At 37.6% G+C, this 27930-nt stretch overlaps 1 protein-coding gene and 1 non-coding gene across 6 annotated transcripts in view; both read right to left on the bottom strand.

Moving 5' to 3' along the window:
* The window catches only part of Cd109 (CD109 molecule), a 254922-nt gene that overhangs the window by 30116 nt on the left and 196876 nt on the right, over positions 1-27930 (bottom strand). For 2 of the 5 annotated variants that reach the window (XM_074079282.1, XM_074079280.1), the window contains 4 exons: positions 26014-26156; positions 9846-9993; positions 7791-7893; positions 502-5004 (listed from right to left, as the gene is read on the bottom strand). In XM_074079282.1, the coding sequence (XP_073935383.1) occupies positions 4832-5004; positions 7791-7893; positions 9846-9993; positions 26014-26156 (567 nt within the window). In that variant the 3' untranslated portion in view covers positions 502-4831. Of the gene's footprint in view, positions 1-501; positions 5005-7790; positions 7894-9845; positions 9994-26013; positions 26157-27930 lie in introns of those variants that run through there. The other 3 variants (XM_074079297.1, XM_074079291.1, XM_074079300.1) reach the window with 3 other exon arrangements.
* LOC141416091 (U6 spliceosomal RNA) lies at positions 24170-24272 on the bottom strand. The gene has a single exon (XR_012440993.1). It is a non-coding gene; the product is annotated as a U6 spliceosomal RNA (small nuclear RNA).

Genomic DNA, 27930 nt, shown 5'->3' with positions numbered 1-27930 from the left:
ATCTGCCTAGCAAGTGTGAGGGCCTAAGTTCAAACCCCAGTGCCACCAAAAAAAGAAAGAAAGAAACATTGGACAACAATAGCGGTAATCAAGAAACTGTACCTGAAGTGTCACACTTTGGATGTGATAGTCCATGCTTCTCTGTGGGCACAAACCCTGTATTCTATATAGTTGCCATAAGTAGAGTGAGTGCTCATCTAACATCAATTTCTATGTGTGTGTGTGCGTGTGTGTGTGTGTGTGTGTGTGTGTGTGTGTGTGTATCACTCACCTCTCCATAGACCCCACACAGCACTAAAACAAAGAATGAAAATAAAGGTGAGAGGTTGTATGACCAAATTTCTTAAACCGCACATGTCAACATCTTGCAACATATATTTTTTTTAATGCATGCTTTAAAAGACCTCAAACATCCCATTTCTCATAATTAAACAGACTTAGATAAAGGAGGTGTGCTACAAACACACTTGAAGCTAAAATAAAAAGAACCCAGATAATAAATAGATAGGAACTTTCAATTTTTATTGGTAAACCATGATTTCCTATTGAGTACAGTACAATTAACAATAACATAACATTTAAATAAATTCTAACATTTAAAATAAAACTTTTAGAATCACCTCAATCGATATGTAAAGTTTTTGTTCTTAAAAAAAATAACGTTTTATTTCAACAGTACTCTTCTTATATGCAAAACATCTTCTCAAAATAGGGGGCTTATAAATGAGACTTTATAAAGCTTACTGTATACAAAAGTGACTTGCTCTCACCATGTCAATTGTAACCTACTAAAAGTCCAAAACATAAAGGCTTGAAGGATCAAAATCAAATCACACTCCATTGAAGCTATCAAAGATAAATACTAAAAATCTAAGAATTAAATGCATGCTGCCCTCTACAATTTGATATGCTGTGCAGAAGAGTGGTAAATCTTGGCCCCGTGAAAATGAGATGGGAAGATTCTAAATATAGCAATACACATAAAAAATCATCCCTACTACAGACACACACAGACTCTCTGTAAATGTCCTTGGAAGAGAGAACCATGGAACCCACCTAGGAAATGTTTTTCTGTGTTAAATTTAAATGAAAATGCAATGCATTTTATGGAAAGAAATAATGTGGCATTATCTTTTGATGAGGCACAAGAAAACAGAACTCACTGCCTAGAAATAGTTTCAAAACAAGCCTATTCTCCTTGATATATACTTAATTAAAACGTTGTATTTACTGCTTAGTTTCTTGAAACAGAATAATGGTCCTTTGTTCAAAGTAGAGTAAGAATCACCTCAAACTACTCTCAATGTAACTTAATATATTTAATAGTAACATAAATATCATTGAAAAAATGACAAGAAACTTTTAACTTCTTAAAAGTGCTGTGCCTTAGTGGAGTTTGAGAACAAAGGAAAATGAGGAACGTGACCTTCTGCCGCCTAACAGAAGAGCCCACTGAGACTGTGAAAGGCTCTGAAGCACGTCTAACAGTGAGTCCACTTACTGTAAGTGTCGTAAATTTACACCATGCAAGAAATGATGCACCCAAGAACACATGACAGTACCTTGACCCATGCCAGCCACTTAGCAGACTCAAAATAATGACCACCCTTAGGCTGAGAAATATTGCCAAGGAGGTATTTACAACGTATTTTATAGAAACGAGTGTTCAATAGTTCAATAAAACAAATTAAAAGGGAATGTTACAAAGAACTCCAGATTATATGCTAGAGGTTAATATAATGGCTTTTTTTTAATTTAAAAAATGGCAAAAAGTCATAGCTCCAATTTTTTAAACATCATGGGATGGCCAGAAATGTCAAAAGAAATAATTAAATTATTTCAAAATAAAGATGATTAACATTACATTACCAGACTATTTATAACTATACTTAGTATAAGAGACTAAATATGACTTTTAAAAAACCCCATTATATTCAGGTTCCAAACAGTAGGAGCAGGGAGAGTTATGCCTATAATTCTGAAAACTGCCCCTGTAGGATACGGCATCGCATAGATAAGTTAACAAACTGCTGGGTAATAGCTGTATATCTGCATCCTATATGATCACAATGCTGCCTGCATTACACCATAACTACAGCACTAAACCAATAACACTACTTCTAAAATATTTTAAAAGAAAAGTGCTGTGGGACAGCACCATCAAAGGAGGCATTTCATCGACTGGGCACCTTTTAATATGCTTTCATTTCTTTTTTAAAACTGTAACTAAGAATAATAAGATGGAGAATCCAAGTACTAAAGTGTTGCTCTGTCCTAGAATTTTCTAGCTACTGGTTATTCCCAAGATGAAGTCTCTGGAACTATGGGCCAGTGAAAAATAGAAGTGAGATATGCTGGTGTCTTAAGCCTCATGGCACTGAAAAAGAAGGGCTAGACTTTAAATTAGTTCATAACAGTGAGTGGGGCTGACAGTCTTCTCAATGGATGAGCTTCCACATAAGCAAACTTAAAGGTTAAATGAGGTTTTTAATATTACTACTCATAGCATGTGAAGAAAATATCTGTAGCATTATTACTACTACATGTACTTTTTCTCCTTATGCCTGTGGCCTTTTGATCACTTCCAGTCCAAGCCCACTGCTTGTAGCAGAGCAAGTTCTCTGAAATATGAAGCCTGTGTGCAGCATGAGGTGCAGCATGTGTGCAGCATGAGGCGGTGATAACCAACCCCTCTCCTCCTCTGCCTCATCCTCACTCTTAATAAAATGAGATGAATTGCAGGTAACTTTTAACCTGGAAATCTAAAGTACTTTACAAAAACGTATTTAAATTCTAGTGGTAGTTTATTTGTTACCAGTGCTGGGCATCAGAGATCAAACCCAGGGTCTCAATGAGCATGTAGCATAAGCTCTACCACTGAGCCACGTCCCCAGGCCAGATTCTAGCTTTTAAATGAAGGAGATTTCACTTAAGGATTTTTCTTTCAAATCTAAAACGATCTGTCTTCCAGTAGCCTTTTCTTTCTACTGTTTCCTAATATACAGAGGTAAACAATCAGTATAAATTATTCACTGCAGAATATAAGGTACTGACAGTCATTACAAGGTTCCCTGGGCAGGACAAGAGAGGACATCCTTTGCCAACACTCTCCTCCAACTTCAGTATGAGTTCATCTCTAAAGGAAAAAAAAGAGTATGAAAGCCAAGACTTCATCACAGGGAGACCCAAACACAAAACGTGCCTTTTTTAGAATAGACTGTTTCTAAGGTGTAAAAGATCAAGAACTTTTCTTCATTTGAAAATATAAATATAAAAATTTGTTCATTTGATATCTAACCAGTCTCCTCATATATCACAGTCTGAGGATCTATGTTCTAACTCTAAGATGCAAGCATTAAAATACTGGCTGTTGATCATTTCTCCCTTGGTATCCAAAGTATCCATAAGCAATACATGAATGTCCACTCCACTATAATTTCTTAAAACTAATGAAATAAAAGCATTACTCCTAAAATTAACTGTAAATAATGTATTTATATACTTTGCCTTTGATTATTTTTAAATAACTAAAAATACTATAAAGCAAACTCTTTGGAACCCTTGGCAATTAGTTTTCCATGTACACTTGAGAATAAAACCGTGGAGTTAAGGAGCAAACTTAAACCACTTCTTGGATTTAGTTTTTAAATCCTTAATTCTTAACATATATAAACTATTTCAATATACCCAGGAAGGAAGGAAGAAAAGGAAAAAGGAAGAACAAGAGGAAAAGAACTGGAAAAGAATTTTTCTTTTAAAATTCTCACCCAGATAAATGAATATTACCCTACAAAATAAAGATAACCAATGATCTGAGGGCTCAAAATTTAGGAATCTTCTTAAGATTCACAGTAAGCATCAGATGTCAGACAGTTGGCCGTCTGAGGCTCAGACCCCTGAGCCTAGAAGATGTTCTGCAGGACCCCTTACCAACACTACCACACTTCAGGTCAGCAATCATGCCAAGACTCTTTATGCCCTGCCAGCCCCACCTTCTTTCCCAGACCACAGAGAGGACTGCAACTTATACAGTCTTTCTTGTGACCTTGTGTCTCCAGGCCTAGGCTCTTTTGAGCCAAGTCACAAAAGGCACACGGAGCACTCTCACCCTGAAGCAGAGGTGGTGCGTGGGGCTGAGGACATGAGAGGGAGAGGGCGCCTATTAACCCTGAAGACAGTTACCAATGTGTCCTCACTCTCTGAATGAGTCAGCACAACACAGGAAAACACATCACCCCCCTCATTCTCTCCAGAAGAAAAAGAGAGGAAGGGTAACTTCTGGGCATGTGGTCGGAGCTAGAGTGGAAAAGACAATTGAACTTTAAAAAATTTACCACCAACATTCTACAAAAATAAAGAAGTAATATCCAGTTAGGAAAGCTCTACAGAGACCATGGGGTGGGAACCCGCAGCAGGGTTGGATTGGAGGTGGGAAAGAAGGGAACAAGCTCCTCCCACTATCCCCCAGGTAAATCCATCATTAATACTAAAGCAAACTTCCTATGCTCATGATTTAACAAAATGAGAAGAATAATCTAATACTTTCATTCTGGAGAAAAAAATTCTCCCCCCAAAAAATTCTAAAAGATTTCAAGAGGGGGAAGTAAAGACATGCAACTGCAATCATTCTGATTTTCTTCCACACAAAAGTCAGGTGAAGAGATCAATGCAACACAACCTTCTAGGAATATCCCTGCCCCCTGCAATGAGTCCCATTGAAAGAAAAAAAATTTCTTCAAAATAGTCAAAGGCAATATTCAATTATGAAAAGAAAACAATCACGTGATTGTTTTAGAAATGTTAGTTTTACATAAAGTCTGTAAAAAATAAATCACAGCCAATGTTGCAATGAACATAGAAGCATGAAATAGAAAATGAAGAGGACTGGGGAGTGACGAAGAGACCCTGAAGTCTTCTCACAAGGACTGCAGCCCTGGGCATCTCCGCAAAGGTCACAAGAAAACAGCTTCGCTTTGGAGTTGTAACTTCTCACCGCCAGTCTCCCTGGTCAAAGAGGCAGACGTCAATTCAGAAACAGTCATCTTGCCAAAATGTAAGAGCATTTCAATACATTTTTGTGAGTTTTCCATTCCCCTTCGCACAATTTTACTTTTCTTTGCAAGAAACAACTGAAATGCTCATGAGGGACCCAAAGTGCAAACCAAATCCAAGAGAGAAACATACGATGTGCTCAGTCCAATCTGTCCACTACCAGTCCTTAGCCAGTGCTAAAGGAGAACAAGTGGCTGCAGCTGCTGACTGCAGCCGCAAACACTACTTTAATCTCTTACTAGAACAGGAACATTTTAAAGCTGAGAGTTGTTTAACCTTCTCAGGAATTGATTTTAGGATCACATTTTCTATGCATTCAAATAAAATTCTAATCATTAGAACTACTGAAAAGAGATAGTGATCCTCAGCTTTATTAAGACACAGAAGCATGAAGAGAAGTCTGTATACACGTGGCTTTCCTTCAGTGTTTCAAAACATGGAGCACACTATCTACAAAACATTCATTCTGGGTACAAGATATGGAAAGTACCTATAACACTGCAGTAAATTCACAACGAAACAAAAATGAGTATGCTTTTAAAATGTTTTAAAAACCACATTCTGTTTTCAAATTTCTTCATGACTTTTCAGATTGGCTTCTGTATTACAAATGTGGTTTCAGGTTGTTTAAAATGAGTTGACACCTTTTGATTATTCTTATATTTCCCATAGTTTCATTTTAAAGTGATATCCTCAAATAAGTTGCTTTCTACAAAAAAAAAAATTCTATTCATTTCTTAAATGTTTAGAATGTCTTCCTTGCACCTAAGAAACATCAATTAGGGGATTTTGAAACTAGGTTAAATAACACTATGGATAACAAGGTACTGTTATTGGGTCTCCACAACGGTTACCATCCCTCCACCTGGAAAAAAGCAGTATGCCTCTTTTCTTAAAATGTCCCACAAAACCTGGGTATATCCTGTTCCTCAATTCAAACAGGAAGAAAAGACAAGAGGACCTGGCTTATCCACTTAGAAGGAGAGACAACTGGTACTATGCCTTAGTCTTGAATACTCTATTAAGCACTACCAAAAATATGAACAAGTTCATTTTCCTTTAAAGTGTAATTATCCATTCATCAGTAGTGGGGCATCTTGGTTGTTTCCATAACTTGGCAACTTGGCTATTGTGAATAGTGCTGCAATAAACATGGGTGTGCAGGTGCCTCTGGAGTAACCTGTGTTGCATTTCTTTGGGTATATCCCCAGGAGTGGGATTGCTGGATCATATGGCAGGTCTATGTTTAGATTTTTAAGAAGCCTCCACATTTTTTCCAGATGAATGGATCAAGAAAATGTGGTACTTGTACACAATGGAATTTTACTCAGCGATGAAGAAGAATGAAATCTTATCATTTGCAGGTAAATGGATGGTACTGGAGAACATCATTCTGAGCGAAGTTAGCCAGGCTCAGAAAACCAAAAATCGTATGTTCTCCCTCATATCTGGACATTAGATCTAGGGCAAATGTAGCAGTGTGGCTGGACTTGGATCACATGACAAGGGGAGAGCACATACAGGAGATATAGGAATAGGCAGAAAACCGAAAACATGAAAGCACTTGATGTCCTCACTCCAGAGGAACTAATACAGAAACCTTAAAGCAACAGAGGTTAACATGAGAAGGGGATCAGGAACCAGTGTAAAGATCAGTTAGAGATGAATCAACATGGGTTGTAACATATGTGTACAGGAACGCAATGCTAGGAATCTTTCTGTATAGCTATCCTTAACTCAACTAGCAAAAATGCTTTGTCCTGCTTATTATGCTTATGTCTTTTCTTCAACAAAATTACAGAGAAGGGAAGAACAGGTTCTGCCTGGAAGTGAGGGGAGGGCAGAGGGTGGGGAAGGGGGGTAGGGGGAAGAAATGACCCAAACAATGTATGCACGTGTGAATAAATGAATAAAACAATAAAAAAATAAAGTTTAACTATCTGCAACTTCCGAACACATGAAAATGTTTTCCTTTCTCAGGCTTTGCTTTCTGATGATTCTGAGCCACCATGAGTGGTTACTCAGAATCAGAATAATTACAATTAGAAACCATAGGTCAGAGATCACACACTCACAAAAAGGCACACCGAGACTGAGTGGAATTATTCATTGTTAACTTGAGGATCTCCAGACAGCTACTTCCCCATGCTAAATTCCTGCTGTTTTAGAACATAAGAAGTTACCAGTCAAATCAAAGACACTAAAGTTATTTTCTAAGCAGACTCTATTTTTCTTAATGCACTAACAAAAAAAGAAACCTGTTGTAATGTGTAAGCTTTAGCAAAATATCAGCATCCCTGGAGAAGAAACAGCCAGCCCCAAGGACCACCACTCCACCTTGAGCACTGCTCACTGTTCCTAAGGAACACCCACTTCACAACAGGCACCACATGGAACTGATGCTTGAAATTAAGCAAAACCTTGGAAACCAAGGATAATTAGATTTTCTATTTCAATTTTTCTTGTAATATTTGTGATTATGAGCTAAAAACCTAAAACATTATGTGCAAAAAATGTGACATTTACATAAAAATGAAAAATTAACATTTTGCATGTGACCCTTGTAAATTACCAAGTCTTCATGTAAATGGAAAGCTCACCTCCTGTGTCCCCACCTCCCATACCTTTGCCTACCAAGCACCCCACAAAACTAATCCAATGCCTATCCACTTTGAATGATTGGATGAATGAAGTCTGGCTTAACTTCTAAAGCATCAGAGACACTGGATCCCACTTACTTGGCTCATAATAATCCACGATGGATACTGAAGCATCTTGGGTATTTGAAACTTTAAAGTTTCTCACAGCAGGAATATCAACACAAAACTCGGTTTCATTTACCTTGAAAAATACAAAGGACTCTTAAGGGGTTGGCACAATATGTGTTCATAATAAAGTAAGAGACATTTCTTTTTCTTATAATTTTAGTAAACAGAAATTAACACTTAGGGAGGAGTTATATGCACCAGATACTTCATAAAGTACCTTCTAGGAATGATCTTTTTTAACTTGCAAAACAACCCTTTCAAGATAGGGATCATTCTTAGTTCCTTTTTACTGAAAGAGATATTACAATTGCTAAACAAACAGTCAAGGGCGCATGCACCTGGAACAATAGTGCCTCACTCAGTTGCCCCTGTCTTAGGCAGTGCACCCCACCTGTAGTTGCTGCTAATGGCCACAGAAAAGCTCCCTTCTGCAGAGAATTGCCCTCAGCTCACCTTAAGTGAGGTAGCCCAGGGAAGGGGGAGGGGGCAGTGCACACCACAACAACTCAACAACTGATTGATATAGTGTACAAAAGGACAGCAGGGGCAGTTGATGACAAATGACAAACACTACCAATTAAGGAATCACTGGCACCAGTGGCTCACACCTATAATCTTAGCTACTCAGGAGGCAAAGATCAGGAGGATCATGGCTCCAGCCAGTCTGGGCAAATGGTATGCAAGACCCTATCTTGAAAATACCCAATGCAAAACAGGGCTTGCTCAAGTGGTATAGCACCTGCCTAGCAAGCATGAGGCCCTGAGTTCAAACCCCAGTACGGTCAAAAGAAAAAACTTAGTAAGTTCCTTCAAACATTCATTACTTGCCAATAGCAGTAAATGAAAAGTCAAGTTAATCAGACATTATTGGACACTCAAATTAAGATAACCATTAGCAAGAATATCAGAGAAACAAGACAGATTCTCAAATCAATAACAGGATTTAATAAAAAGTTTAAATATTTTCCAGTTTCAAATTGAGACAATGGTTTTCAAGCAGTATTTAATATAAGAAAATTCCTGAACACAGAATCTAAAGACTAAATTCATTTTAACAAGACATTTTTGAAATGCAAAATCAAATAAGAATACTTGTTTTTAAAGGTAAATATTTAGCAATATATTTCTGACTCATATTTAGGTAAACTAGAGTAAGAATAAGAAACATATGTGTTCCTCCCATGTTATATGAAATCCTAAGACTCAATTTCAATTCAACATATGAATTTCATATAGGTGCTAGAAAAAAAGAATAAACTTACAAGTTAGTAATTTTGAGACATAACGAGTAGAATCTGGAGTTCTTCACCTATATTTCCCTGGCATATTTTATGCACCTTATTCTTGGATCAATAGTACACTTTGTCAAGACCACACCTCTGAGAATATTCTTCTATGACTTAACCACCTTACTTTTCAAGGCAGGTATATTAACCATTGGGAGATTTGTTTAAAGAAAACTTCATGGAAGCATTTTAAAGGCTGCCATTGAAGCTTTCTTCTGCAGGATGCAGTAGTGCATGAATAATTCCAGTGACTTTGGAGACAGAGGAAGGAAAGTCACTAGCTCAGTTAGTAAAAACCCTTCTCAAAAACAAAAACAAAAACAAAGGGACTTGAGGCATAGTGGTAAAGCACTTGCCTAACATGCAAGAGACCCTGCATGTATTTTAAGCAAATACGCTTAGCAATTCTCTAAGGGAGAGGGGCTCTCAAACTGAGATCTGGACTGAATTTCTGAAATTATACTGAGGAACTCTATATTTTTTACATTTGGCATGAAACAATGATTTAGCTATCAAGACCTTCCTCATGCTCATCATTAATAGTAACTAAACTAATTTCATAGTGATGTCTTTTTTAATGAAGACATAGGGTTTCCATTTCAAAGTCTTTTAGGACCACAAAAAGCTGAAATAGCAATGACATACAGAAAGCATGCTTAAAATGAGATAGACTTTTGAGCATAATAAATGGTAGCTTTTTCAGTAACGACCTTTATGAAACTTATGCTTTGCTACTTACAGAATCTAAATAAAGGTTGAGTTTTCCAGGATCATGTTCAACTTTCTTCACTATCTCACTCAGAGGAATTGCACCAGAAGGCACAGTAAAGCCACTGAGAAGACTGACTTCCATAAGGGCCATTCCACTCCTATCCGGGCCCAAAAACCTACATCAAAAAGAAGAGAAAGGTGGCTGGAGATGTGGTTCAAGTGGTAGAGCACCTGCCAACCAAGCATGAAGTCCTGAGTTCAAACCCCAGAACCACCAAAAAAGAAGGATAAGGAAGAGGAGGGGGAGGAAGAAGAGGACTAAGAGGAGAAGAGGGAGAGGGAGGAAGGAAGGAATGAAAGAACAAATGAATGAAGGAATGAAGAAAGAAAGGAAGGAAGAAAGAAAACCTGTCAGGAAAAACTCAAAGCTATTACCAAGTGGTCTTCATACAAAAGTTAAAACTACCGAGAGGGATCCAAGATGGCAACTAGGGTACAAAAGCATATGGCGTGAGCTCCGTGACTTCAAAACCTCATGGAGATGCTGGAGCCACACTTGCAGGAAATAAATCAGCAAGGAGAATCAAAACTTTGACACCCTGAACCCCTAGCCCATGGAAAGTTTTTCCACACCACATTATACTGAGAAAGGAGGGCTGCCACACTGCCAGAGGCTGACTCAAAACCTGCTTGGGAAAAATTTGGCAGACCAACAGGTGAGCACCAAGCATCACATGGTATTTCCCCAGTCACTCCTGAGATAAACCAGCATAGCCCCCTGGGCAGACTGACTCCCCCCCACAAAAAAAAATGAGCAATAAACAAGGAATTAAAAAACTGAAAACTAACACACAGCAGAGGGACAGAGTTGCTGAAAGTGCACCAGAGAAGGGGGAAAAGCAAGGATCTGATCTCCATGTGAACTTTTACCAAACAAAGGCTGGAAAGGCAGAAGGCCAATAGTGGGTGGGTGATAAGCTGCTTCCTGAAATAGGGCAAGTAGCAGTCCAAAAAGCTCATCTTCTGAGCCAGTGAGCAACACCCAAAGTCAAATGACACTGCAACATTGAAAAATAATCAGCAAACCATCATAACCAACTGACAGTAGGGGGCTGCTGACGGATCACTGAACTTGCCCCAGAGAAAGGGGGCAAGGCAAACAAACAAGCCCCCAGTAATCAAGCACTGTGAAATTCCAAATCCAAAGCAGGACTGCTGGTGGGCTACAGAGCTGATTCCAGAACGTGAGGACAACATACAAATTTAAACAGCCACACCCCACTGAGGGAGGAGCTGACTCTGAAAGACAGCTCTCAACCACCTGGTGAGACTACCACAGAGCTTCTGCTTAACAACACCAGGATTGGATGCTGGAGGAATAACACAGGAATTTGTGTTTGTTTGTTTGTTCTGTTTCTTCTTTGTTTGTGTTTGTTTGTTCATCTCTCCACACTGATTTCTTTAGGTTTTTGTTGTTGTCATTGTTGCTAGTTTTCCTATTGTGAATTAGCAAATACTAAATTACACCCAGATCAGTGACACAAATAACACACACACACACACACACACACACACACACACATACACACACACTTAGCTACAAACCAAATACAGTCACAAAACAAAATTAACCAAGGGAAGGAAAACACATGACTGAAACCACCAAGTAGCCTATCAAGAACATAGTTGCACAGGACCAAGTGGAGCAATGGCAAGACGAAAAAGGGATGGAAACCATTCACCACCAAAAATTAATTTAATACAGGATACAGAGGGAAATGAAGAAAATGGAAACCCAATTCTGGACTCCAACAAAACAAAGATAAATGATGCCAAGAAACCCAACAAGTCCCACAAGAACATCCTGAGAAAAGAAATCCTGCAAGTAATCATAGAGAACTTCATAGAGATGTTACTGGGCATGGTTAACCAAAATGTACAACAGGCACTCAAGAAATATCAAGACACCAAAAATGAAGAATATAACAAGACACAGAAACAAATAAATGAACTCATAGGATCCCTAAATAAACATCAAAATGAAACAGAGAACACTATAAATAGATAAGTGAATTAAAGATGAAAATAGACAATATTAAAGAGGAAGTGACCCATGATATGGAAAACCTCAGAAAAAAAGGATGAAACAGAAATACAAAACACAATGGAAGGCCACTCCAGCAGACTAGAACAAGTGGAAGACAGAATCTCAGAACTTGAAAATAAATGGAAATTAAAGGAAAAACCAAAGAGCTATTAGTCAAACAACTCAAGACCTGCAAAAGGAATATGCAAGAACTCACAGACTCCATCTAAAGACCACACCTGAGAATCACGGGCATTGAAGAAGAAGAGGTGCAAGCAAAAGGAATGTGAAATATAGTCAACAAAATAATAACAGAAAAATATCCAAACCTAGAGAAAGCTATGCCCATTTTGGTACAGGAAGACTCCAGGACACCAAACAGACTTGACCAAAATAGAACTACCCCATGACATATTATCATTAAAACAGCAAGTACAGACAATAGAGAAAGAATACTGAAGGCTGTAAGAGAATAAAGACTAATAACATACAAAAGTAAACCAATCAAAATCACAGCAGACTTCTCAACAGAAACCTTAAAAGCAAGAAGGGCATAGAGTTATCCGGGCACTGAATGAAAACAACTTCAATCCTAGGATACTCTACCAGCAAAACTATCATTCAAAATAGATGGAGCAATAAAAGTCTTCCATGATAAACAGAAACTAAAACAATATATGACCACCAAGCCACCACTACAAAAGATACTTCAAGGAATACTACACACAGAAAATGAAAGCAAACAAAACCATGAGACAACAGGCAGTACCAAACCACAGGAGAAGAAAAGACAAGGAATCAGAGAGTAACACTGATTCAGCTGCACACAATCAAACCCTTAAACAACAAAAACAACTAAATGACAGGAAACACCACATACCTATCAATATTAACCCTGAATGTTAACAGACTGAACTCCGCCATCAAAATACACCGTCTGGCAAACTGGATTAATAATGAAGACCCAACAATCTGTTGTTTACAGGAGACACATCTCATTGACATAAACAAGCACTGGCTTAGGGTGAAAGGCTGGAAGAAGATTTACCAAGCCAATGGCCCCCTAAAACAGGCAGAAGTAGCAATACTTATCTCGGAGAAAGTAGACTACAAACTTACATTTATCAAATGAGATAAAGAAGGACACAATATACTAATAAAAGGGGAAATACATCAAAAGGAGTAACAATTATCAACCTATATGCATCCAATGTCAGGGCAACCAATTTCATCAAACATACTCTGAAGGACACAAAAGCATATATAGACTCCCCAACATAGTGGTAGAGGGAGACTTTAACACCCCCCTATCACTGATAGGTCATCCAAACAAAAAATCAGTAAAGAAATTCTAGAACTAAATCACACCATAGACCAAATGGACCTAGCTGACGTCTACAGAATATTTCACCCAACTGCTGCACAATACACATTCTTCTCAACAGCTCATGGAACTTATTCCAAAATTGATCATATCTTAGGGCACAAAGCAAGCCTCAGCAAATATAAGAAAATAGAAATAATCCCATGCATTCTATCTGATCACAATGCATTAAAACTAGAAATCAACAACAAAAACAACAGCAGAAAACATGCAAACAGTTGGAAGCTGAACCCATTGCTCAATGATCATTGGGTCACTGATGAAATAAAAGAGGAAATTAAGAGGTTCCTCAAAGTTAATGAAAATGAAAACACAACCTACCAGAACCTAGACACAGCAAAGTCAGTCCTAAGATGAAAGTTTATAGCCATGAGTGCACATATTAAAAGGACAGAAAGATCTCAAATCAATGACCTAATGCTGTATCTCAAACTCCTAGAAAAACAATAACAAGCAAAACCCAAAACAAGCAGAAGGACATAAATAATAAAAATAAAGCCCAAAATTAATGAAATAGAAACCCAAAAAAACCATACAAAGAAACAAAAAGCTCATTCTTTGAAAAAATAAACAAAATTGACAGACTCCTGGCAAACCTGACTAAAATGAGAGAAAAACCCCAAATCAGTAAAATCAGAAATGCAAAAGGTAGGTAAAAACAAACACCACAGAAATCCACCGAATCATCAGAGACTACTTTGAAAACCTATATTCCAATAAATTTGAAAATCTTGAAGAAATGGACAAATTTCTACATACTTATGATGACCTGAAGTTGAACCAAGAGGACATTAATCATCTGAATAGATCTATAACACAAAATGAAATTGAAGCAGCAATGAAGAGTCTCCCAAAAAAGAAAAGTCCAAGACATAATGGATTCTCAGCTGAATTCTTTCAGATGTTTAAAGAAGAACTAATAGCAACTCTCCTTAAACTTTTCCATGAGATAGAAAGGGAAGGAACACTGCATAACTCATTTTATGACCAGTATTACACTTATCCCAAAACCAGACAAAGACAACTCCAAAAGGAGAACTATAGGGCAATCTCCTTAATGAACATCAATGCAAAAATCCTCAAAAAAATAATGGCAAACTGAATCCAACAACATATTAGAAAGATCATTCACCATGACCAAGTCAGCTTCATCCCAGGAATGCAGGGGTGGTTCAATATGCACAAATCTATAAATGTAATACAGCACATTAATAGAAGCAAAGACAAAAACCACTTGATCATCTCAATAGATGCAGAAAAAGCCTTTGATAAGATCCAACACAACTTCATGATAACACCTCTAAGAACACTAGGAATAGAAGGAATGTACCTCAACACTGTAAAGGCTATATATGACAAACCTATAGCCAACATCATACTTAATGGAGAAAACTGAAACCATTTTTCCTAAAATGAGGAATGAGACAAGGGTGCCCACTACCCCCACTCCTATTCAATATAGTCCTGGAATTCCTAGCCAGAGCAATGAGGCAAGAAGAAATAAAAGGAATACAAATAGGTAAAGAAACTGTCAAAATATCCCTATTTGCAGACGACATGATCCTATATCTTAAAGACCCAAAAAACTCTACCCAAAAACTCTTAGACACCATAAACAGCTACAGCAAGGTGGCAGGATATAAAATCAACTTACAAAAATCATTAGTTTTCTATACATCAACAATGAACAAACTGAGAAAGAATATATGGAAACAATTCCATTTACAATAGCCTCAAAAAAAATCAAATACCTAAGAGTAAATTTGACAAAGGATGTGAATGACCTCTACAAGGAGAACTACAAGCCACTGAAGAAAGAGAGTGAGGAAGACTACAGAAGGTGGAAAGATCTCCTGTGCTCATGGAATGGTCAAGTCAACACAGTAAAAATGGCTATACTATCAAAAGGAGTCTACATGTTTAATACAATTTCCATCAAAATCCTAATGACATTCATCACTGAGATTGAAAAATCTAACTTAAAGTTCATTTGGAAACACAAGAGACCACGAATAGCCAAGACAATGCTCAGCAAAAAGTGCAATTCTGGAGATATCACAATACCCGACTTCAAACTATATTACAAAGCAATAGCAATAAAACCAGCATGGTACTGGCACAAAAACAGATATGAAGACCAGTGGAACAGAATAGAGAACCCGGATATGAATCCACACAGCTATGCCCATCTTATTTTTGAAAACAGCTCCAAAGATATATGATGGAGATAAGACAGCCTTTTCAACAAATGTTTCTGAGAAAAGCGGTTATCTTCCTGCAAAAAACTGAAACAAGATCCATGTTTATTATCCTGTACTAGTATCAATTCAAAATGGATCAAGGACCTTAATATCAGACACAAAACTCTGAAGTTAGTACAAGAAAGAGCAGGGAATACTCTGGAAGCAATAGGTACAGGCAATGATTTCCTCAATAGAACCCCAGCAGCTCAAAAACTAAGAGAAAGAATGGACAAATGGAACTACATAAAATTTAAAAGCTTCTGCACAACAAAAGAAATGGTCTCTAAACTGAAGAGACCAACCACAGAGTGGGAGAAAATATTTGCCAGCTATACAACAGAAAAAGGACTGATAACCAGAATATACAGGGAGCTGAAAAACTAAACTCTCCCCAAATCAATGAACCAATAAAGAAATGGGCAACTGAACTAAACAAAACTTTTTCAAAAGAAGAAATTCAAGTGGCCAAAAAACACATGAAAAATGCTCACTGTCTCTGGCCATAAAGGAAATGCAAATCAAAACCACACTAAGAATCCACCTCACCCCTGTTAGAATAGCTATCATCAAAACACCACCAACAACAGGTGTTGGCGAAGATGTGGGGAAAAAGGAACCCTTGTACACTGCTGATGGGAATGCAAGATAGTGCAACCACTCTGGAAAATAGTATGGAGGCTTCTTAAAAAACTAACCATAGATCTGCCATATGATCCAGCAATCCCACTCCTAGGGATACACCCAAAGGAATGCAACTCAGGTTACTCTAGAGGCACATGCACACCCATGTTTATTGCAGTGCTATTCACAATAGCCAAGTTATGGAAACACCAAGATGCCCCACTACACTTGAATGGATTAAGAAAATGTGGTATTTATATACAATGGAGTTTTACTCAGCCATGAAGAAGAATGAAATCTTACCATTCACACGTAAATGGATGGAAATGCAGAACATCATCCTGAGCAAGGTTAGCCAGGCTCAGAAGACCAACAACAGTTTGTTCTCCCTCATATGTGGACTTTAGATCTAGGGCAAAGGCAGTCGTGTTGTTGGACTTGGGTCACACACTAAGGGGAGAGCACATACAGGAAGAATGGGGATAGGTAGGAAACCCAAAATTTGATGTTTGATGTCCCCACTGCAGAGGAGCTAATACCTTAAAATGACAGAGCTAATACCTTAAAATAACAGAGGTCAATATGTGAAGGTGACTGGGAAGTAGTGAAGAGAACAGGTAGAAATGAATCAATTTGGGTTATAATACACTTGTGCATAGAAGCAATGCTAGGAATCTCTCTGTATAGCTATCCTTATCTCAACTAGAAAAATGCTTTTTCTTTCTTATTATGCTTATGTTTTCTCTTCAACAAAATTAGAGAAAAGGGCAGAACAAGTTCAGCCTGGAAGTGAAGGGGTAGGGGTGAGAGGGAGGAGGCAGGGGGTAGAAACGACCCAAACAATGTAGGCACATATGAAAGTATGAATAAAGAAAAAAACCTTAAAACTACCAAGTGTTATTCCAAATCCTGCTTGAGTTCAAATAAAATTCATAGTAGAAGTTTTCTAAACAAATTATCTTCTTCCTACATATGTGATAGTCTCATAACTTTTAAAAATATGAAGAATAATAATTATATAAAAGTGGGTTCAGTAGACAGGCTGATGCTTGTAGGTTACAACAGATACAGCACACATCCTTTCAATGAATACTAGTAATGCTTGTAGTGATGATTCTAAACCAAACTTCATTTATCATTTTCTCAAAAGTTTGACAGCCTCAAACTTTCCAGTCAAAAACAGGACCTGAAGAGCATGCATCACTTGGCCACTTAGCAGTAGACCGCAGCCCAGTCTTAGTACCTTTTCTTCATCTGGTTTTAGAAAAAGAAGACTAGCAGTGAGAATCTTTCCCTTTGTTCTCCTGCATACATGGGGCACATTTTGCATATTCTTTGGCCTTATAAAGTTTGATTGCATGACTGTGAATGAGAAGAGTCAGGTAAAACAGAACAGACTATATTTGGAAGAGAGAAAGTGAGGAAAAGCATCAGGAACCACAAAAGTGGAAGAAAAAGGATGGAAAACCACAAAGAAACTGAGGCAACAAACAGCTCTAAGCCTGCCCTCCTCCTCCTTCCCCCACAGGAGGAGAGGAAGCTGAGGATGCCATCACAAGTTAAACACATGACCTTGGCAACAGACTGACAATTCTAACTGCAAGAAAGATAATCCCACACCTCTCACAAACCTCAAACCCAGTGTGGGGATCTGTAAGACAGGGGGCCTGGTGTGAAAGGCAAGGCTTGGTGAAAAAAGACATTTTGCTGCTCCCCCTATCTCAGATAACAATAGAAAGGCACCATCTTGAAAGAGGACCTATTGTTTTGAGAATAAGACTAGGATCCTGAAAACAAGGAATAATCATGGCCCAGGAAAACTTGGAACACTGTGCTACAGAGTCTGAGTGAGAGACAGCCACAAGAGGTTGTCAAGGAGAGAGGGAGGGTCTGATGTGTCCCAATAGGGAAGTTCAAACTGCATAGATCTGTACCCAGCAGCATTCAAAGGTAGAACAGCATGGTGGTCCAAGGTCTGAACCTCCATAGCCAAGAGTGAGTCCCATCACTTGAGGCTAGAGTAGAAACAACGTTCTGAGTCACTGACTGGCTTACTATTCTGTCTCCAGGCCTGTCTTCTAGCTGCACATGTTGACTGCAGGGTGGGTCTCAGCCATACACCCAAATCCTCTAAACCATGTAAATCCCATAGTCTCCTCCACCTCAACAGAGAGGGGCCTCAGGGCCTGAAAGCACTGAGAATTGCCCCTGGGAGATGCATCCTGGCATGTGTTTGCTGACAGACAGGACTAGAGTCCAGACCCTATGAATCATGAAATGTGCACTGCCTCTCCTCTGCAAAGGGAGATGAACTGCTGGATGGGGTCTGTAAGCACTGAGAACAGCAGGAAGAGCAAACAAGTCCCTTCAGTTCTCCTCCAGCCAGTACAGAAGTCAGTGCTCTATTTGCTTCCCCTAGTCTCTGACACAGTCAAGAGTTACTTGCTGCTCCTAGAGACACAAATGGAAGAATGGGAACATGATTATCCCACAAGCTGTAAAGCAATCTGCAGCCAAAAGCAGCTCCCAGTACACAAAGAAATGAAGCCCCTATAACTAAAGCAACACAGAAGCAGAAAACCAACCCTTCTACAAGAGAATCCAGATAGTTTATCTTGATATGAGCAGTGCCAACCATCAGGCCAGGTGCCCTGAGCACATGGGCAAATGCTTAGCTACCAATCCATACCCCACAGTCTACTGCACTGTCCCACCTGAGGACTGAAACTATTTCAACTGAAGTAAAACAAGTGATTAAGGGGATGGCAAAGCAGCACAAATGAGAGTGCAAGCATAAGGCCCTGAATTCAAAACTCAGTACTGCAAGAAGAAGAAGAAAAGCAAGAAAGAATACAGGTTATTAAAACTTCCAACCAATGACTTGACCTAAGATGCATAAATCCCAATGTAGAAACAAAAGTAATATGAAAAAAGAAGGCTACATATCTCCTTCAAAAGTCAATAATTCCACAATAAAGGTTTTGAACAATAGTGAAGTGGATGAAAATTTAAACTAAACAATGAACTCAAAGAACAATGATAAGAATGATCAATGAATTAAAGAAGACATGTATAAACACCTGAATGAATTCAAAGAGGATACAAATAAACAACCGAAATGAACTCTAAGAGAATTCAAATAAATAAGTGGACAAAACAAAGAAGAGAATGAAAGATATAAAGGAGGAATTCAATAAAGATAAAGAAATACAAAAAAAAAACAAATTTTGGAAAGGAAAGCTCAATAATCCAAATTTAAAAACAGAATTGAAAGCATTACTAAAAGGATTGAACAAGTTGCAAACAGAGCATCAGGAACTGAAGATTAGTAGAGGAATTATATCTATCAGACAAACAAAAGAGAAAATACCTAGAAAATATGAATGGAACATGCAGAACCTCTGGGACACCATGAAAAGACCAATCTTATGAATCACAGATATAGAAAAAACAAAAAACATACAGCACATAGAAAACACATTTAACAAAATAATAGCAAAAAATTCCCCAATCTTAATAAAGATAGGGTCATCCAGATAAAGGGGGCTTTCAGAATACAAACAGGCAGGGTAGCAAAGTGGCTCAAGTGGTAGAGTGCCTGCTTAGCAAGCATGAGGCCCTGAGTTCAACCCCCAGTATCACCAAATAAGAAAAAAAAAGAATACCAAACAGGCAAGATCAAAAAAGAAACATGCTTAGAGAGACTACTGGAGGGAATGAACTAGACCAGGGTACATTGAACATATATATGAAATGTTACAACAAAAACCCCTATACAACTATTCTATACTAATAAAAACCATTTTCAAAAAAGAAACACCCCAGGACATGTTATAGTTAAAAACACTATACAGACCAAAGAAAGAATATTAAAAGCAGAAAGACAGAAGAAGCAACAAGTCACATACAAAGACAAACACATCAGAATAACAAAAGATTTTACAACAGAAACTATAAAAGCAAGGAAGTCATGGAATGATATATGCCAAGTCCTAAAAGAACACTGAAGGAGAAATAAAAATTTCTATGATAAACAACAAATAAAGGAATTCATGACCAGTAAAATAAGCACTGCAAAATATACCTAAAGGAATCTCACACACAGAAGAAGAAGATAAACATGACCAGGAAAATACAGGAAAGAATAAATCCCACTAGAAAAATAGATTAGCAGATAAACCTTTTGAATGAAGCAACAATCAGAAAAAAATGGCAGGAAATACTACATACCTTTCAATAACATGAATGGTCTCAAGTCTCTAATCAAAATACATACAATGGCAGGCTGGATTAAAAAGCAAGACCAGACTATTTATTGCCTACAAGAAAAGCAGCTCACTGACAAAGACAAACACTGGCTTAGGATGAAAGGATGGAAAAAGATTTCTCTAAGCAAATTAACCACATAAGCACACAAGAGTAGCTATATTTATACCTTAAAAGCAGATTTCAGATCAAAATTAGTCAGAAGAGACAAAGAAGTTCACTTTATATTAACAAAGGGAACAATTCATCATAAGAAGATAACAATTGATAACGTACACACCAAATACCAGTGCACTCGATTTAATTAAACAAATACTACTAAACTTTCAAACACAGATGGACCCCAACATAAAAATAGTGGAAGACTTCAATACCTTCCACTCTCACCAATAGATAGGTCATCCAGACAAAAATCAACAAAGAAACTTCAGAATAATCTACACTATAGCCACATGGACTTTAACAGACGTCAACAGAATATTTCATCTATTAGCTACACAATACACATTCTTCTCAGCAGCTCATGGATTTTTCTCCAAAACAGGTCATATTTTAGGACACAAGGCAAGTTTAACAAATATAAGAAAACTGAAATAACCCTCTATATTCTTTCAGACTACAAAGGAATAAAACTCAAAATCAACAACAAAAGAAACTGCAGAAAATATTCAAACACATGGAGACTAAACAAGCCAGTGCTGAAGTACCAGTGGTTCATCAAAGAAATAAGGGGAGAAGTCAAAATGTAATGAAAACAACAGCACAATTTACAAGAACCTCTGGGATTCAATAAGGAAGTTCTAACAGGAAAGTTGATAGCTACGAGCACCTACATCAAAAGAGAGTAAAGGACAAAGACAGAGAGAAAGAGAGATCTTAACTGAATAGTTTAATTATATACTTCAAACTCCAAGAAAAACAAAAACAAGCCAAAACCAAAATTAGCAGGTAGAAAGAAATAATAAAGAGTAGGGCAGAAGTTAATGAACTGGATACATAAAAAAATACAAAAAAACAATGGGGGGAGAAGTTGGTTATATGAAAAGAAAAATAAGATTACTACACTGTAATTCCATCTCATTCCAGTCAGAATGGTATTCAAGAAAGCAAACAACAACAAACGCTGGAGTGGATGTCGAAGAAAAGGAACCCTCATACAATGTTGGTGGTGATGTAAACTAATGAAACCAGCATTGCAATAAGTATGGAAGTCCCTCAAAATATCAAAATTAGACCTCTTTGTGACCCTGTAATACCAGTCTTGGGCATATGTCTGAAGGAGTATAAATTAAACAAGAGAGATACCTTCATAGCCATGTTGATAGAAACACTGTTCACAACAGCCAAGCTGTGGAATCAGCATAGGTGCCCAACAACAAATATGTAGATAAATAAAATGTGGTATATGTAAACAATGGGAGTATTATTCAGCCATAAAGAATTATGTCATTTGCAGGAAAATGAATGAAACTGGAGATCATTATGTTGAGCAAAATAAACCAAGCTCACTCATGTATGAAAACAAAAGAGACCTGTTGAAACTATTCCAGGAATGGAGGGAGCAGGGATAAAGGAGAATGACAGAGGGGGTGAATTCAACTATGATATATTGTAAGAACTTTTGTAAATGTCAAAATATTCCCCCAGCACAACAATAAAAAAAAAAATAAACAGGAAGAAAGCAGGTGCTATGCCAGCCATGTCTGCCCTTTAATCAGAAAGACAAAAAGCTTTCCAGACCCCTCTCATTTCCAGCATTGGTCACACTGGCTAAAAGTACGTACCAAGGCCATTCTTGCTACAAGTGGGGCTGGGAATGGGCACATAAAAACCCCCTGATTGGCCTAGGCCAGTGTTTTTCAAAAGTTTTCACCATGGCTCGGAGTGGTAGAACATCTCTGTAATCCTAAACACACTGGAGGTGAAATCAGGAAGAACACAGTCCACGGCCAGCCCTGGGCAAAAGCACAAGACCGTACCCAAAAAGTAACTGAAACAAAAAGTGCTGAGGTCATGGCTCAGGTGGTAGAGCACCTGCCTAGCAAGCACATGGCCCACAGTTCAAACCCCAGTACTGCAATAAAGTTTCACTGCATTCCATAACAGGAAGTACATTTTACAGTGAAACCCAGTGTACACACACTGTTATAACCAAAAAGTAAACCTTGACCAAAAAAGTGAAATACTGCATGCTTTTGATCATATATGGAATCTAGACCTAAAATGATGCTGATGATGACAGGACTTGAATATAAAAGTGGGATTATCTGTGCTGGGGATCAGCAGGAGTGGGGAGGGGGAAAAGGAGAAGGTGGTGGGGTGTGACAATCAAAGTACATATATGGCATATGTACAGTATATATGTATATACATATATGTATGATGATAGCATAATACCCACCAAATGCTGTTTGAAAAATGGGGTGCAAGGATTAAGGGAATATGATAAAGGGAGTGAACTTGCTCAAAATACACTGTTGGCATTCACATCTATGGCATCATCACAATGACACCCCTCGTACTAATAAAAAATAATAGAAAGATTAAATAGCTCAAGTAAGCATGATTAGGTTAATACCTCTATTTTATAAGGAATAAATTCTTCTGAGATCCTCTAGGGCTCTCTGGAAACCCTCAAAATTGGTTTTAGGTAAGAAGATTTTTAAAAAGAAAGTTTGACTGTACTGGATCCTTCCCTCACCCCATTGTACACAATGTGAACATCAAAGCATCTGGGCACCAACATTGTCTTCTTGAATACAAATGTTTTTCTAACACAAATAGATGACAAAAGCTTTTCATTTGGAGCAGAAATAGTGTGCTTATGGAAAAGAAGTTTGCCTCCCACATGAAAGGACTATGTTATTGTTAAGTGACTTCCTTTTAGAAGGCAAAAGCCAAAAGAGCTGTTAGGAAATCTTGCTTTTAGAGCAGTAAACAGACACTTGCCAAACATGACTGACAGAAAAGCCATACAGTACAACTGCTGACTTCAGCTGGCTCAGCACCCCAAAGCGATTGAATCTATCTGCTGAGGGACACCCTTGGCCAAAATAGATGCTATTGAAAAATAATAGCTGGATGAAAATCAGAGGGATTTATACATGAGCAAAAATTACAGATCAAGGGGGAAAAAAGCTAATCTACTTAAATACTTAAAATATATTGCAGATTGTACCTTCAGTATATCATCAAAGTACCTTGGTTGAGCAAAGGAACATGAACAAGTAGTCTTTCTTCCTGCCAGAGGCAGAATTGGTGAAATTGCAATGCCACACAGAAAACCTCATCTGAGGTCAAGTCTTGGCCCCATTGATGGAAATAAAGTGCCTAAAATACCAGACAGTCTTTTTATAAAGAGCCACTGAAACATCCACTTAAAGGCTATTTGTGTTTGATAGCATATTTTTCTCAGAAAACTAGTACTAACAGTTAAAACCTTCTTCTAAAGCCCTACCTTCACCTGACGACATTTCCCTTCTTCTGGTTCTATCTACCAGCCAGAGTCTGTTGCCCACTTGTGATTCCTGAGGCTAAATAAAGATTTAGAATCCTTACATGAGCCCTATATAAATAACAATGCCTCTCCATGTTCTGAATGCTGGTTCTTCCTCATTTTCCTCACCAATTTCTTTACTTGAGCTCCCTGAGAAATAAAAATCTCCCTCCCACAGTTCCATGAAGCTCACTGATTTTTTCAAAAGCAGGATTTTTGACTTAATGAAAAAGATTTGGGTTTGTTTTTTTTTTTAAATAATATGGAATGCTTCATGAATTTGCATGTCATCCTTGCTCAGGGGCCATGCTAATCTTCTCTATATCATTCCAATTTTAGCGTATGTACTGCTGAAGCAAGCATGATTTTGGGTATTAATTTCTGTTTCCCTCCTCCAGACAATAAATTCCACAAAGGTAGTGGTGGTGTCTTTTTTTTGCTCACCATTACATCCCTACACCTGACACTGTGCTGGCACACAGCAGTCTCAATAATATATACTGAATAAATACATGAATGAATGAACAAATGCAAAAGAAAAGAGATACTAATAGTACTTACTGTACACAGCTATTGTAAAGCCTAAATGAAATATATGTAAAAGTGATTTTTACAATGCTAGGAGGTGAAGTTTATGATAAATGTAGGTTGTTGTTGATGGTAATAACAACTTGATGTTGTTCTGGAATACAGACCAATTGCAAGCTTAGTAAAGAATAACAGAAGGTATATTTTCTTGTCAGCTGAAAAGGAAGCTACTGCAGACACGCTGTTACTGACACCCCTGCTGGGGTCCAGAATGCTCAAGAAGGTGAGAAATGAGGCAAACAAATGTACTTGATGAATGAACAAGTGAAAAAGAAAAGAAGGGATAATAATAGTACAATAGTAGCACAATCATGGCCAAGAAGGTCCAAAGACAGTGTAGATGACAGTAGTAAGGGAGGAGGCTGGATTTAGGCAATGGCTAAGAAACGTGACCACCTGGATGACTTTGAGGAACATGTGTAGGTCAGGACCACATCAGTGACTTCCAGCCCCACAACAAGCTAAGTTTAACCACAGTGCTACAGGATGTTTGGAAAGAACAGATAGCAGCTCCTCAATGCTAGAGCATCCTTATAGTAACATCTAGCTCAACACCAAGTAATGCGGCTGTCAGAGGATAGACTGACAGAAAAGAAACTGCAAAGCCACTTGATTCAAGAACTTTCTCCAAGGGTTGTTCTCAAACTTGTGTTTGTTCCAGAATAACCAAGAAGCCGAAGAGGGCAGCTTCACAACCCTATTTGAAGTCAGCAGAACTGAGGTGGAAAATCTCTTCTTTAACAAGATCCTCAGATGCCTTGGATATACAGACCTATTTAAGAATTGCTTCGAGAATCTTCCATTACCAAAGCATAACTATCCAAGATGGAAATCTCCTAAACTGAGGTATTTTAAATGTATCCAAAATAACTATTCTTTTCATTGGATTTGCATGACCTTATGAAGTTTTGGGTCAGTAGGATAAAAGTTAAGGTTAGCTGGAGGTGTGGCTCAAGTGAGAGAGCACCTGCCTAGCAAGTATGAGGCCCTGAGTTCAACACCAGCAATTCAAAATAACAATAATGAAAGTTAAAATATGACCTGAAATGAAACTATTCCAATAGAAAAATAACTCACAATAAAAAAATAACCATTTTGGGCTGGTGGAGTGACTCAAATGGTTAGAGTACATGCTTACCAAGCGTGAGGGCCTGAGTTCAAACCCCAGAGTAGCCAAAAAAAAAAGGAAAGAAAAGAAAGAATAACCATTTTGGATTTTTAAACATGGTTGTTAATTTAAAGTTTTCCTAAGTTAGATTTGATTTTTATTAGTTTTTATTTTTCTATCCAAATTTATTATAAATTCAAGGAAAACTTATAAATAATTTTGGACATGTCTAAGAAATACTCAGATATAATTATTATTTGTAGCCTATAATCTGAAGAATAAAACTGAATTCTTTATTAACATGACTCACATTGATCTAGCTCGATAACTATACATAAGTAAACCTTCAAATCTATTTAAAGAAATAAAAAGGATGGAAAGAAGAGATATAAACAGATACCTACCTTGTGCACACATTCAAATTCACATGATTGATATCATCTTTGCTATCTTTTACACTGACATCTAAATCAAAAGCTTCTTGATTTTGAATATCTCTCCGTCTTCTAAAAGACCCTGAATCTTTCACATTATAAATCACATTGAGCTGCAATAAATTTAAAAATTAGCATAAGTAATAAATGCGCAATAAATTGCCATCATTGTGCATTCTAAATATTAGGCAATGGGTAATTCCTTTTTGTGATAAATCCAACCAGATTTGTATTCTTCAAAGGCGAGAAACGTGGTCTACTGACAAGTTACATTATTAACTGACACTGTCATAAAACATTATTTTAAATTATCTTAAATTGAGAAATTATTAGGTAACATTCCAAAGTATCATAGAACACCATGGATGAAGGCATGTGGAACACTCCCTGGAAGGAAGAACAAGTGACTGCCAACTTCCTTCAAAGCTTTCACTCACTTTTAGCTGTGCACACAAATGGAGTTGATTTCCACAGTTGGAACTCTATAAACTCTCAATGAGATATGTCAAAACTAAAACATCACCTGCTCCTCTACTGAGGATTCTCTTCCATCATACGTTTTTCAAAGATAATGAAATAATTATGGATTTCAAGTCAGCTGGCTCTTTCTAGCTATGTACACTCTGGGCCTACACTGATGTCAACGGTGGTATGGGAACACTGGGGTAGCATGAGAACCAGTGTCTTTCTCAAAGAGATCCTAAATGAGAAGCTTAGGAAAGTACTCAAAATGTGCTAGGTCAGCCTCATCCCAAGATGAAATGGAATCTATTTAAATGTTTTTCCTCATCCTCTCATTTTGAAACCAAGGTTCATGAAACTAAATACTGCTATATAACACTGTATTTTCCTTTACTTCTACTTGGAACATATACACCCTTCAGAAGTAAACATCTAGTATCCTTCCTGGATTTACATATTTTTTTAAATCCTCTTGCTAAGTCTTCACTTTTAAGAGTTCACATAATCCTTCATCCCCTTGATCATTCTGGTTATCTTACTCTGCACATTCTCCAAATTGTTCTTAAACCACAACTAATTATTAATTTAAATAAAAATTAAAATGATTCCTGGAGCAATAGGACAATGGCTTTATAAAATCAGAGGGATGGTCTCTGTTATTGTCATCACCCCTTTCCAGTGGCATGCTACTGTCCCTCTAGCAATCAATGTCATCAAACAAGGGCTATAGATTCACACCTTGAGTCACAATTAACTCCCATTTAAAACTAAGTATTGGGGTTCATATTTGGCCCACAATAAGGCTCAACTTCTCAGAGAACTTCAAAAGACTTTGCAGAATATTTCCTACAGTTTAGCATTTTATTAACCAAAAGAAGCTAACATTTACTGCAAACCTGAGAGTTTTATTTGCTCTCCTTTTTTCCAGAGCACTTATAAAATATCATGAAAATATCAATACCAGTGGCCAATATTTTTTGCAGTTTTTTCCTCCATCATGAAAAATGCCATTGGTCCCTCTCCTTTGTTTTCTGCAGTTTGACATAGGCTGGGACTAGAGAACATTCTGACCAGTAGATACCACATACACCACTGCATCCCTCAAACCTCAAGCAACAATCACTTGGTTTCAGTGATGTAGCTATATTTGGTTTATCACAAATGAATTCCAACAAACTTGATGATTTAGGTATAAAAAATTATTAATTTTATCTAAAATATACCAAATATTTACTTTTAGATCTACTCTTTGCATTGAAAACAGTTTGAGGGGCTAGGGGTAGTGGTACACTCCTGTAATCCCAGCTACATGAGAAGCAGAGATGGGAGGATCCAAGCAAAAGAGTTAGCAAGACCCTTCTTAAAGATCAAGCCAGGTACATGCCTATTATCTCACTTACACAGGAGCCGAGGTAGGAAGATCAC

This window comes from Castor canadensis, chromosome 1 (assembly GCF_047511655.1).
Source record: "Castor canadensis chromosome 1, mCasCan1.hap1v2, whole genome shotgun sequence".
In the NCBI taxonomy this organism is placed as follows: Eukaryota; Metazoa; Chordata; class Mammalia; order Rodentia; family Castoridae; genus Castor; species Castor canadensis.
This window is presented reverse-complemented; position numbering and strand designations above follow the sequence as displayed.